General features: G+C 44.8%; 2 protein-coding genes across 3 annotated transcripts in view; one reads left to right on the top strand and one right to left on the bottom strand.

Annotated features, from left to right (window-relative positions):
* Positions 1-12,661, top strand: part of LOC114643526 (NACHT, LRR and PYD domains-containing protein 3-like) — a 2,412,635-nt gene that overhangs the window by 1,508,997 nt on the left and 890,977 nt on the right. The gene's annotated exons all lie outside the window — the stretch shown is intronic.
* The window catches only part of LOC114641979 (NACHT, LRR and PYD domains-containing protein 3-like), a 33,837-nt gene continuing 30,673 nt past the window's right edge, over positions 9,498-12,661 (bottom strand). For both annotated transcript variants that reach the window (XM_051926036.1, XM_051926035.1), the window contains 2 exons: positions 10,506-10,679; positions 9,498-9,736 (listed from right to left, as the gene is read on the bottom strand). In XM_051926036.1, coding sequence (XP_051781996.1) covers positions 9,637-9,736; positions 10,506-10,679 — 274 coding nt within the window. In that variant the 3' untranslated portion in view covers positions 9,498-9,636. The remainder of the gene's footprint in view (positions 9,737-10,505; positions 10,680-12,661) is intronic.

Raw genomic sequence — 12,661 nt, 5'->3', positions numbered from 1 at the left:
TTCCTCTTTCCTGGGCCATGCAGGTGGCCCAAGCAGTGCTAGATGGGGTGTGCGTCTCTTTATAACAATCATACCCGAACCTTCTTGTTGGGGTGTTGCAACTTTATTCATTACAGCACCTGCCACGTGACTCATGACATCATTAGCAATGCTTTTCACGGCAGCCTTGACATGAGGTTTAGCGATTTCTAGCCCACGCCTAAACAGAGGTGCTGCTTTTCTGAAGAGAGCTTTAAAAATACCACCAATCCCACCACCGTACTGGACAGGGAGACCATGAAACCCTGGTAGACCATTGCCAGCTTGTGTCTTGTAATAAGATGCGTAGGTGCGTGGATCTCCATAGTGTTTTGTTACCAGCATGTTTAAAAATTGATAGATCTTGCTGGGCGAAAATGCAACTTGATTATTGCCTTACCATACTGGAACGGAACTGGTTTATTCTGGTCCGTCTTAATTTCAATCCTTATAGTATTGAAGCTTTGCACGGCGAGAGGTACGTAGTGTGGCTTTTCAAAAAATATGGTGACATTTGCACCGTCTTCACCTTTTATGTTTACACATCTCAGTAATCTCCAACAAGTTGTGGTTTGATAATATCTGTATACATGAACATGGTGGACAAACCACCTGTGATATCAGCCGAGTTGGGTGACTTGTAAGACGGCTTATCATGATCAAACCCCAGAATGTAAGACAGCTCCCCGGACACTTGGAGCAAAATGCTTTTATCACTAATCAAGTGAACGGTTCTACTGGCAGGATTGTATTTAAGTGTTGCCTTAGGTGATGACGGGTTGGTATTAATGACATTATTCATTTCTGACAACAATGCTTCTATATTCCTGAAATAGCCTTTGTTTAAAGTGTATGTCTATTTTGTTGATCTTGTTTCCTCATTCATTAGCATAAATTGTGTTGGTTGAGTGATGGAATTGAACGTTTCTGGGTTGGTCAGTTCCACCAACGCCACTTCCCAGTCTCTGGACAGTTCTATTGTCTTGGCTAGCTGAACGGTGAATGATGCTATCGTGTTGTTGGGAAAAGTCCTGGCCGATGAATTACTCGGCAGTGTCACATAAAAGCCAGTGCTGACTGTAGACATTTTTTTTTCTTGCTTTCTCAACTCCTTATGTCTTTCACTTCTGAAGCCTTGACCCAACTGTTACATTTCTTGTCCCAGCCAAGCCATTTTACCAGTACATGCTTGTTTCTACCACGCCTGCGAGTGGCTAGAATTTTCTGGATGCGGTACACCTGGTTAGCATCGGGATTTATTTTTTGTAACTCTGCTGCATAAAACGTCCCTTGAATTTCATCACCTGCATAATCTTTTAGTTTATATACAGGTTTGAGTCGTTTAAAACAGTCCACGATAATAAATATTTCATCTGTAAACGACTGCTCATAGCCTTTTTCGAATACACCTTTTAATTTTGAAACACGGACATGATCCCCTATTTTCAAAGTGCACGGTGTAGATTTTCTTTGCCCTGACCTGCCATAGACTGTTTTCCAAACGCTCAGAGCATTTTCTGGAGTCACATCTACAGGGCTTGTTTTAATTGTGGTGTGAAAACTGTGGTTATAACTCTGCAGAAAGTCTGACAGGACATCTATATACCGAAAGGTATTGGCGTATGTAAAATATTTCCACATTTTGGACTTTAAGGTTCTATTGAACCGTTCTACTATGCTGGCCTTTACATCGCTGTTCGTGACAAAATGTACAATATTGTTCTGTTTGAGTAGTTTTTGGACCAATGTGTTATGAAATTCTTTGCCTTGGTCTGTTTGTAGCTTCTTAGGAACTCGACCCTGTCTAAAGATCAAACTAAAACCCCGAGAAACTTCTTTCCCTGTCTTGGCCTTTAATGGCACAGCCCAAGCATATTTTGACAGCACATCGATACTCGTAAGGATAAATTTATATCCATCATTGAATCTTGAGTAATAAGACATCTCTACCAAATCGGCTTGCCACTGGTCATCGACCGTTGAAACAATTGTTCTGTTTCTCTTGAACCTCAGCCGTGCTGGTTTGTGTTCGCTGTAAGTGTATTCCCCACTCATCCATTCCAACACATTTTTTCGCTTAACATTTTTCCGACGACTTGATACATTTCTCAAGAAGCTGTTAATACCTCCGAAACTGCCAGGCTCCTTGGGTGTGTAATAGAGCCTCTCTAAAGTTTTCCTTTCCATCCTCTCTCTGGTCTGTCACTCAAGCTCTCTGGACTCTCTGTACACACCCGGCGCTGTGCGCAGCCACGAGCAGGATGCCTGCCCCACCCAAAATTGCTGACTTACTTTTTGGTACCTTACAGGGGCCCTGAAGCGCTGGCTCGGATCACAAAGATGAACAGACCCAGTTTTTAGGATCAAGGCTAAGAGCAGCCAACCATTTTCCTTACGCACGACTGACAAAAGGACCGATGCCAGTCAAACAGCGCACCCGACATCAGGCAGAGACCAGAGTGCGGGGAAACACCCAAATTAACTCAGGTGGCATACGGTGGGTACCGGAAATGCCAAGGGGGGTGGGACAAACACCTGTCAAAATTTATGATGGATAATGGTGACGCCTTATACTACTAACATAGTTGATTTAAAGAGACAAAGACTTTGTTGCATTCTCCATTGCTGTGGATGAAAGTACTGACACAATTGACACTGCACAGCTGGCCATCTTCATCGGTGGAGTGGACTCCAGTTTGTGCGTGACAGAGGAAATATTGGACATTAAATCGATGCACGGGACAACGACAGGTAAACACATTTTTGAAAACGTATGTCAAAGTGTAACCGACATGAAACTGCCTTGGGACAAACTTGTTGGACTCATAACAGATGGAGCACCGGAGATGTGCGGTGAAAAGAGTGGACTAGTGGGAAGGATGCGGTTAAAGATGCAGAAGGAGAACTGTACTGGTGAGTTGACAGCATATCACTGCATCACACACCAGTAAACACTAGGTGGTAAAGTCCTAAAAATGGAACACGTAATGAGCACTGTAACGTAAACCGTAAACTTTATCAGAGACAAAGGTTTAAATCACCGCCAATTCCAGTCTTTTTTGCAGGAAATAAATTCAGAGTTTGGCGACATTCCTTATCATACAGAGGTGCGGTGGCTAAGTCGGGGAAAAGTTCTCAATAGAGTTTTTGAACTGGATGAGGAAATCTGTCAGTTCATGGACAGTAAAGGAAAAGACTCCACAGTTCTGCAGGATGAAAAGTGGAAATGTGAGTTGGCATTTCTGGCTGACATAACTGCTCATCTCAGTATCTTAAACCTTCAGCTCCAGGGTCAAGCATGTTATAACACAAGTAACTGGCCACCTGTGTGTTCCTGCCACACTGAATAAGCTCACGCCTTCTGGTGCACGATGTCAACGCAGCATGGAGAAAAAAAGAAATAGATAAATACAGTATATGGGACACTGGGTATAAATTAATTGTACTTGTAAAAGTTAGCTTTTTTCAGTTTTATTCTCTGAAACCAGCCTCAGCCCAACACAGCCTCGGTTTGGGTCTGGACTTAGAAAATTTTTCGAACGTCCTACATCAGGATGTCCAGAGGAGCCCAGCCAGGGACGGGCGTACCTGGGGTAGAACTGTGGAGCCAGGGCGAAATCCACCTTTTCTGGTACCCCTTACAAAGCCTTGTTTTGGGTATGGAATTAGAACATTTTTCGAATGTCCTACAGCCAGAGTTCTAGAGGGGCCGAGGCTGGGCCGGCTCTGCCTGGGAGAGAACTGTGGAACCTGGGTGAAATCTGCCCCTCCAAGGGCCACACCTGTCTGAGGGTCACCTTTCCGATCAGGACGTGACTCCTGTGTGCAAACAGCATGAATTGACAGAATTACATATATTATACCACAATGAAAAGTAATGACTCAATAAAACCTTTACCATCTCAGCCCGGGTGAGGGGGCCATTTGACCATTAGTCCCTCTACTCGAAAATATTGTACAAATCATTACAGTTCTTTGTAAAAATGATGTAAATTAAGGTCTAATAAAAAATAATAATTATTTCAGAAGGAGTGAAAGACCTTCTTATTGAAACAAAAAATGAGTGAACAATGGATGATGGAAGTGGCATGGACCGAACACAAGTTATCAACAGCTGCTGTCACAGAGAGCTGCCAAGAGGAATCTCAATGAAAGCAGGTTGCCTTTATAAGGTGATCATTGTCCTACTTCAATCACAACCCTCATGAGCCAGGCTAGAGTCTTGGACCTGGTCCAGGGTTACTGTTTGGCAGACCAACTCCTCGGGCTCATCTACATCGGCCCCTGCACCCCAATATTGAGAGCTAACGTTGTTGACTGCCGGACAATGATTATGGCTGGCTTTAGACCCATAGTTGACAACGTAGGGAGAAACCATTAGGTAGATGCAGGTTTTTCGATGGTAGAGCCAGCAGTGTTCGCCAGGGACAAAACTTCTTAGAGGACAATGTCCCAGGAGCATTCTACATGAATTGCTGGTAGAATCTCAACCTCCTCTTTGATCCTTACCTGAGGGATCACAGTTGTAAGGATCGGGCAAATCACACCGCCGTTCACTCTTGACACCACACATCCCGTACATAACCCAATCCTACTAAATAATGTTGTCTCTTAATTAAGATAAGCAACAGGAAAAAAAAAATACAACACTAGTACAGCCGCTCAAACATAAATCACTTTGTTATACACACTTAACCATTACTTCACAGAACTGGAATACACACACCGAAAAGAGCAGAAAAATACTTTCACGTCTCATTACTCACCAGACATGCCTTTCAGAGGCCATAACATACTCCCATTCCTACCATCTCCCATCCAGGAAACACAAGGAAGAGAGAGAATGTGAGACATGAAACTTCACAAACTCACATCAACTCCTCACCTGTGATATTTTGTTTTGTGCTGATCAGAAAATCTTATTTTAGACCAAATCAGAAGTACAAGGCTGCACTTTCATCAAGTGAGGAAGATGAGGACACCTACCAGCAGCCCTGCTACCTCCAAGATTTAATAAAAGTAAGACGTCCTGTCACTTTTAACTATTAAGTATTAAATGCTGAACATGTGATGTGTTTAATGTCCTTTTTATAAACCTGGATAGCACATAACAAAGGCAGCATCACAAAAGCTGCTAACTTGTCATTTTAATAATTTCCTCAGTCAGTGACAGAATAACTAGCACTGCCATTGTGACTGAGGCAACGATTCTCAGGACAAACATGAAAAAATAAAATCAAGGAGTCATCACACTGAAAACACGATGGGATACCCCGATGTCTGCATGTTGGTGACCTTCCTTACCACTCCGTCTGCCATCATTAGACCTGACAGACTCACACTGAAGGTGTCTTCTCTTTGCTCTGTGGACATTCTGTTCAGTCATTCAGAAGTAAAGGTCCCTGCTGCTGACGTCACATCAAGCTGTTTAAATGACACTTGTGTGTTTACAGGACCCCTAAATGTCCAGGACCACTGAAAGGTCAGCAGGTGTGGGAGTTCTGTGGGCCGACTGCTCAGCCAGATCTTTTTTCCAGACTACATATCGGTGTTTCATGAATTGACTGATAACGTGTGAAGTAAACATTTGACCTCCCAGTATTTCATTACCGTTGGACGCATTTCGTTTTTCAGGTTTAGGTTGCATTTTATGGACCACATCACCAAAAACGGCCGTTCAGCTGAAAGGTAATTCTACACGATGACACATTCAAGCCCCTGTGGATCTTATAAGACGTTCATGTGCTGTGACAACATATTTTTGAAGTTTTATTTATATAATTGCATTACAAAGACCAGATGAGAAAACCCCAACTAACTGAACATTTTGATGATTTCTCATTCAGGGCCGGAGCCACAAGTGCTGCCACCAACAGCAGGTGAGTACAATAATGGGGTCCTCTCTGTGGACATACACTGATGTCTGCATTTGAGAAACTTACTGTCACTTCACTCCAATCGTCACTCAGAGTTTGTCGTATTCGTTACTAAGTTACGTCATGGGGGCTTTAACAGGTCTGGGCCGGGGGGGTCTCAGCAGGACCTGCCTGATCAGACTGTGCTGGACGGTGAGTGTTGTGTACACCTAGCAGACCATCGACTGACTTGGATTATTTGTGATGTCTCCTTCTTTAGATTACTGAGGACTTCAGAACAGCAATGAGAGGAGGAGGAAGGTACAGGAGCGTCACACCGAGAAGACAAAGGACAAGATGATGAAGATTATTATTATTATTATTGTTATCACCACTAAATTTAGGATTCATATTTGAGATAAGACAGAAATCAGCGATGAACTGTTCTGTAGATAGAAGTGACATTTGAATTTGAGATGTTTTTTAGTTTAGCGGAGCTCTCGTTATAAACGTAGAGGGTTAGCCGTGTGCTCTTGACTTGGATTACATTGACATTGTTGTACTTTGGGGTGAAGCCGAGTGACCTCAGGGATTATAAAGAAATGTGATAATTATTAGAAAATAAAGGCTGACTTTCATTCAGTTTACATAGACATTCATTTTATTATGGGATATATTGTACCAGTTTGAAATTGTTACTGTATTCATAATATACAGAGAATGACTGTAACAGATTACACGTAATAAAAGTGTTATTTTAGTTATATTTTTAAGTTTATTTATAATGTGCTAATAATTAAACTATAAATTTAGTTTTTTAACTATTTCAAGGACATTTATTATTCACTTAAAATATAATTATAGTGATCATATAGTAGAAAAAAAATATTTTAAGTTTATTGTAAATATGTAACAATTAAAGATAATGTACAATTAAAGTTTTTAATGTATTTAATGTAATATTTGACAAATGTATCCATCCATCCATTACCCAACCTTCTATATCCTAACTACAGGGTCACGGTGGTCTGCTGGACCCAATCCCAGACAGCACAGGGCACAAGGCAGTGAACAAACCCCGGGCAGGGCGCCAGTCCACCGCAGGACACACACACACACACACACACACACACACACACAGCATAATTTAGGATCGCCAATCCACCTCACCTGCATGTCTTTGGACTGTGGGAAGAAACCCACGCAGACACGGTGAGAACATGCAAACTCCACACAGGGAGGACTCTGGCAGTGAACCCAGACGGGTCTCCTAACTGCGAGGCAGCAGCGCTACCCACTGTGCCACCTGTAATAATAGTGCACTTGTAATTGATAAAAGTTCATTCTAAATCTATTGTAAGATTGTGTTGATTTTTTAAAAGTATATATAAAGCAATACAATTTAATTTTCCTGAAGTACACTTCCAATAGTCCCACTGTAGTACGTTTAACACAAATGAAGTTGATATTGTGTACAGTTTAAATACATTTAGCACAGAATGAGTTGCTCCAGCGTCACACATTTGAAATCTAAATATCTTCAGTCCTGGCCCAAGTTTATTTCTCGTACCTCAGCACACTTGTGTTTATTACACTTCAGAATACAAAGAGCAGTAAAGAGGAGAAGACGACGAGCAGGTAGGGAGGTGAGGGGCTGCGAGGACAGAAAGTGACGGGCGTGGGTGACGTGATACTCCGGTGTGTTTGGTGACTCGCTCAGCTGGTTTGGATGTTAGGACATTTGAAACTTCTCAAGTCACTTCATCAAAGGGTCCGTTGTCACAGTTTCTCTTATTTCATATTTTATTAACAGTGAGTCACATTCACAAATCACAGCAGTCACAGTGATGGAGCCAGCTGCTCTTTGTCACCAATAACTGAGGATGTCGTCCATCTTTACGTCTTCACACTGACTCACACGTGTCACTGATCTGCTCAAACCTGAACTGAGGCTCAGCGGAGTGAAGGTCTGGTAGTCTTTTTGTCCATGAAGATCTCCTCTCACCCCAGGACAGACACTACAGATGATGCTAGTCAAGATGGCACTAATGTCTCCTACAAGACGACTGACCTTAGAAACACAAATGTCTGCCCTTGTCGTGTTGTCTGTTGGCTTTTCTTCTTCATTTTCTGTAGATATGGCCTCTCTCTGCTGTCTCCCATTCCTTGTCTTTTTAATAAGAGACTCTGGGGGTCCGGCTGTCCTGTTGCTGTTAGCTCTGACTGCAGTATTTGACCCAGCTGACCATGACATCCTCATCGCCCGTCTTGGCTCAGTCACACCTCACAGGCAGAGGCTTTTAGTCAGGGTGGTCCACCTCTCCTCCTCATCCTCGGCCCCTCTCTATTCTGTGTCCTATTCTTTATTTTACTGTAGATGTTCCTCTTAGTATCCATTTTTAAATAACTCGATATTTCTCTCCACGGCTACACAGATGACACTCTGACGTATTTTCCACTCAGCAGATCCAAACCAATTCTCTTAACCCTTTATTGAAATGTCCAGAAAACATTAAGACATGAAGGTCACCTCATTCTCTTCGTCTACATGACATACAAACAGACCTTGTGTGTTCTGGACCTTCTGACCTCACTTGTACTCCTACAGTTCATCTCGGCCCCCTGACCACCGACTGTAAACCCCTCACAGACAATCCTGCTGTGATTTGTGATAAACAGATGACCTCCTCCTCCTCCTCATCTGTCCTCGACCCCCTCGTGTCACTGACTGTCCTTCACTTTCTAACTCTCTCCTCCTTGCCCCTCTTATTCATCTCTCTGTTTGTTTTCTTGTTTCTGTTCCTCTTTTTCTTACCCAGCTGTCCTATAGAAGCCCACCCTCAGGCTGGGGTCCCCCACTTGTTTCCTTTAGTCCCTCATCCCACTCCCACTCTTATTTCATTTCCCAGTTTCTTTCTTAATTCCCAGTTTAGTTTATTTCCCTCTGTTTGTCCATCCATTTTCTAAGCCCCCTCAGTCCATTTCAGGTGGTGGTCCCTCAGTGGCTTTCTGTCCACATCAAGTCAGGACCCCACCCTGGACTGCGCCAGTCCATCCCATCTCCACACTCCTCCATGTTCTCCTTGTCTTTTCTTTTATTTCTTTGTAACGGCTCACTTGTTCAGGCCGCTGCTCACTACGCGGACACGACTGGAGGGGACGGTGAAGTGGAGACGACGGAATAAAAAAGAAAATGAAAATCAAAACTGAGCCTCGTGGGAGTTAAAGTGTCACCAAAGGAGAATCAGCAGGTGGCAGACAGGACTTAGGGGACATGGAGCAGACACGGGTTCAAATGACACAGAGTGATGATGGAGATGAGCGCTGATGGCGTCCTGTGATGGACCAGAGTCCTGTCCAGGGTTTGTCACAGCCTCGTCCCCAGTGTCACTACAGCCTCAGGCCCCCTGTCACCCCACAGCTGGACTGTCCACCTCTCTTTGCTCCTCGGTGGGACAGGCGACTTGGGGGGCTTTTTACAGGATGACCCCCCCCCCACTGCTTTACTGCCTCTAGTGGTGAAACTCAGGGGTCTGCAGGTCCGAGTCTGCTTGAGTTTTGTCACCAGTTGAGGGTCTCAAGGTGTTAAAAATAAAAGTGACGTTAAAGGAGGAGCACACAGGCTGAGGGGACATGGAGAGTTTATTAAATGAGGAGCAGAGCTGAGAGGAGAAGAAAAAGAAGAAAGAGGAGAATTTAGGGGAGAGTGGACGGGGGGCTTCGTCACTGACAGGGGTCAGTCTGATCACCAGAGCTGGTCTTCTCATGTACTGATAGTCAGCTGATGTCCAGACCTCCTCAGCTTCTCCTCTAGTGACCACAGGTTCCTCTCCTCACTCTCACTGATCTCGTTGTTCTGCAGCCTGTGAGGAGGCACAAGTGTGAGTTACAAACAGCAGGGGGCGCCACACACACACTGCCCTGTCACACTGACACGCCCCCTGATGTCACCCAGAATTCCTCTCAGTGTCTGTGGTCATCTAAGTCACATGATGTGGGTGTCAGCCTGTCAGTCACTCAGTCCACTCACCGATTGATCAACATCCTCTGAATGCCTGCTGGTCACGTCACATTTCATAAAGACGGTGGTCTGTCAAGTTGACGTGCTGTTGTCCCCTTTGTCCCCCTGCGGTCACTTCCTGTCTGTCTCTCTAGTGCTCCGTCTCTCTTCATTTTCTCTTCTTCTCCTCCTCACTTTCATGTCTTCTCTCATTTCATCTCCTGCTCGTCTCTCATCCTCCATCTTGTTTCTTCCTCTTGTCCACTGATCCCCGTGTCTGCTGCTCTGCTCTTTCTTGTTTGTTCCAAATGACCCTCAGCGCCCAGACTGTCATGTCCCCTTCTCCTCCTGTCCACACTGACTGCTGTCCTGATCCCCCCGTGTCATTGTCCCCCTGTCTCTGGCTGGTCAGTCAGCTGCTGTCCATTTCTTCTTTCTATTGTCCATCTCACACTCCCCCTCCTCCTCATCTTCCTCTGTCTGTCTCTCCTTATCTTTGGTGTCCTTCCTGTCTGTCACCTCAGTCAGCCCCACTTGTCACTGTCACTCTGGTCACTCTATGTGTTGTCATGTGATCAGCCCACCCATCAATGACACATTCAGACCCCCCACCCCCACCCCTCTTTACTCACCCCAGTGTCACTAATTTACAGTTGTCACTCCTGAGCCCCTCACTCAGCTGACGAGCCCCTGAATCTCCCAGGTTGTTGTTGCTCAGGTCTAGTTCAGTCAGCTGTGAGTTTGGAGACGAGAGGACCGAGGAGAGAGCTGAGCAGCAGGCCGAGTTGAGACCACAAGAGTCCAACCTGTGAAGAAGAAGAGAGACGAGTGAGGACAGACAGACAGACAGAAGGACACACAGCACAAGGGCTCAATGACTGCGCTGTCTTCACTGAAATGCACTTTGACCCTGAGACCACCGCTGTCCTTATAAGGTAAGGCGCTATATACCTGACAGGGTCTTCTGCCTTCCTGACACACTGACTGGTGACAAGTCACTCAAAGTGACATGTGGACACTGGACAGGAATGTGAAGGACATGAGGCTGATAGTGTCCTGCACTCGAGGGTCCACACAGACTTGTCAAAGCCGATGACAGCGGAGGGACCACCTTGGATTTGTGTCTCTAACTGAGGACTCAGCACATGGAGGGGCTTTGACTGATTTGCAGGACCCCATCCACAGATTCCTGTTAGACACGCCAGTCACTGCTGGACATCGGAGAGCGCGACACTCGAGTGTCTGTCATGGTGGGCTCTCCTGATGTCAGACCACTTAGACGATGAGGACACTCTGACTGTCTATTGTTACAAAGACTGGACTGACTGTGTGATCAGTGACATAATGGACAGGGTGGACAGGACTGACATGTGACACTTCTGACACTCACACGTCACATGCTGACAGGTGACACTGACCAGCTGACCTCAGTCCACTAAAGGCCTCACTGATGGTGACCTCAGTTTTCTTATTTCTCTCCTAATTTGTAATAAAGCCAGTGGACGAGCTCTGAATGGACACTCAGCATCCCAAAGTCCAGTCCCCTGGGCACAGAGGTGGTCTGAGTGGACTGTGAAGTGACCCCCATTACTGCTGACCACTGTTGTCCACTTCCAGCTCTCCTCTGACCTGAGCTGCCCATTCAGAGCAAAATGGCAGAGTGACCTGCTAGCATCGCCACCTGCTGGTATGTGTTAGTAATGACACAATTGACATCTCAGTGACATCAAACCACACAGAAAATTAAAGAAGAAAAAGACAAGAAGAACAGCAGCTGGGCCACCGAAAGAGAAAAGAATCAGAAGATCACAAGAAGAACACGTCAGGGGCTCAGAAAAGGACGAGAATCATCAGGAATTCAGCAGTCCGGACCACCAGCATTAACACACCTGTGAAGATCAGGAAACAAATCAAAAGAACAACAACACATCCCATAAAAAACAGACAGAATATGAGAGAATGTGAAAGAAAACCAAACAATTGTCTCTTCATAGCTCAGTCCTAATCACAAGCAAATCCTTTTAGTTCTGAAGACACAAGTGAAGCCCCCATGGCAGCCTGTTTGAGGGGTCCTGCTTCTCGAGGTCCGACCACATAAACCTCACAGTCTGAGGGCCAACGCGATTCTCTCAATGACTTCTTCAGGGCAAACAATAAAACAACACACGTTACTAAATAAATCCTAAAAATGTCACTCTGTGACAATGACAATGACGTGTGTGACATTAAAGAGTATTGGTGTCCACTGCAGCTGTCCCCATGTTTAGGACCCCCGTCATTTGTGTGTCCTCAATGTCACATTAGGATACGCTGGTTAAGGCCGATGTCTGCAGACACTTTGAACATTCAAATGAGGACATGTCCCCTGTTCAAGGTGCCAGCGTTGTAATAAAGGGTGACACCATTGTCATCAATCAAGTGACGATTTGTCTAAGAAACAAGCGAGACTCGAGCTGTGAGGGTAGAATACACGACAATGGGGTCACGTCACAAGTCTGATGTGCAGGACACCAACAGAGGAGCACGTGGACATCAGGAGCAGAAAAGTGACGTCAGAGAGGGGCTGAGCAAATGTCACTTTGTCACTAAGGGTCACAAGGGGGGACAACTGAAATCAGAAACTAATAGAAAGTGCTGGGGATTGTGATGGACACTTGAGGCCACAAGAAGAGAACTGGACTGTCAAGATAGATAGATAGATAGATAGATAGATAGATAGATAGATAGATAGATAGATAGATAGATAGATAGATAGATAGATAGATAGATAGATAGATAGATAGATAGA

The sequence above is a fragment of the Erpetoichthys calabaricus genome, chromosome 4 (assembly GCF_900747795.2).
Source record: "Erpetoichthys calabaricus chromosome 4, fErpCal1.3, whole genome shotgun sequence".
Lineage (NCBI taxonomy): Eukaryota > Metazoa > Chordata > Cladistia > Polypteriformes > Polypteridae > Erpetoichthys > Erpetoichthys calabaricus.
This window is presented reverse-complemented; position numbering and strand designations above follow the sequence as displayed.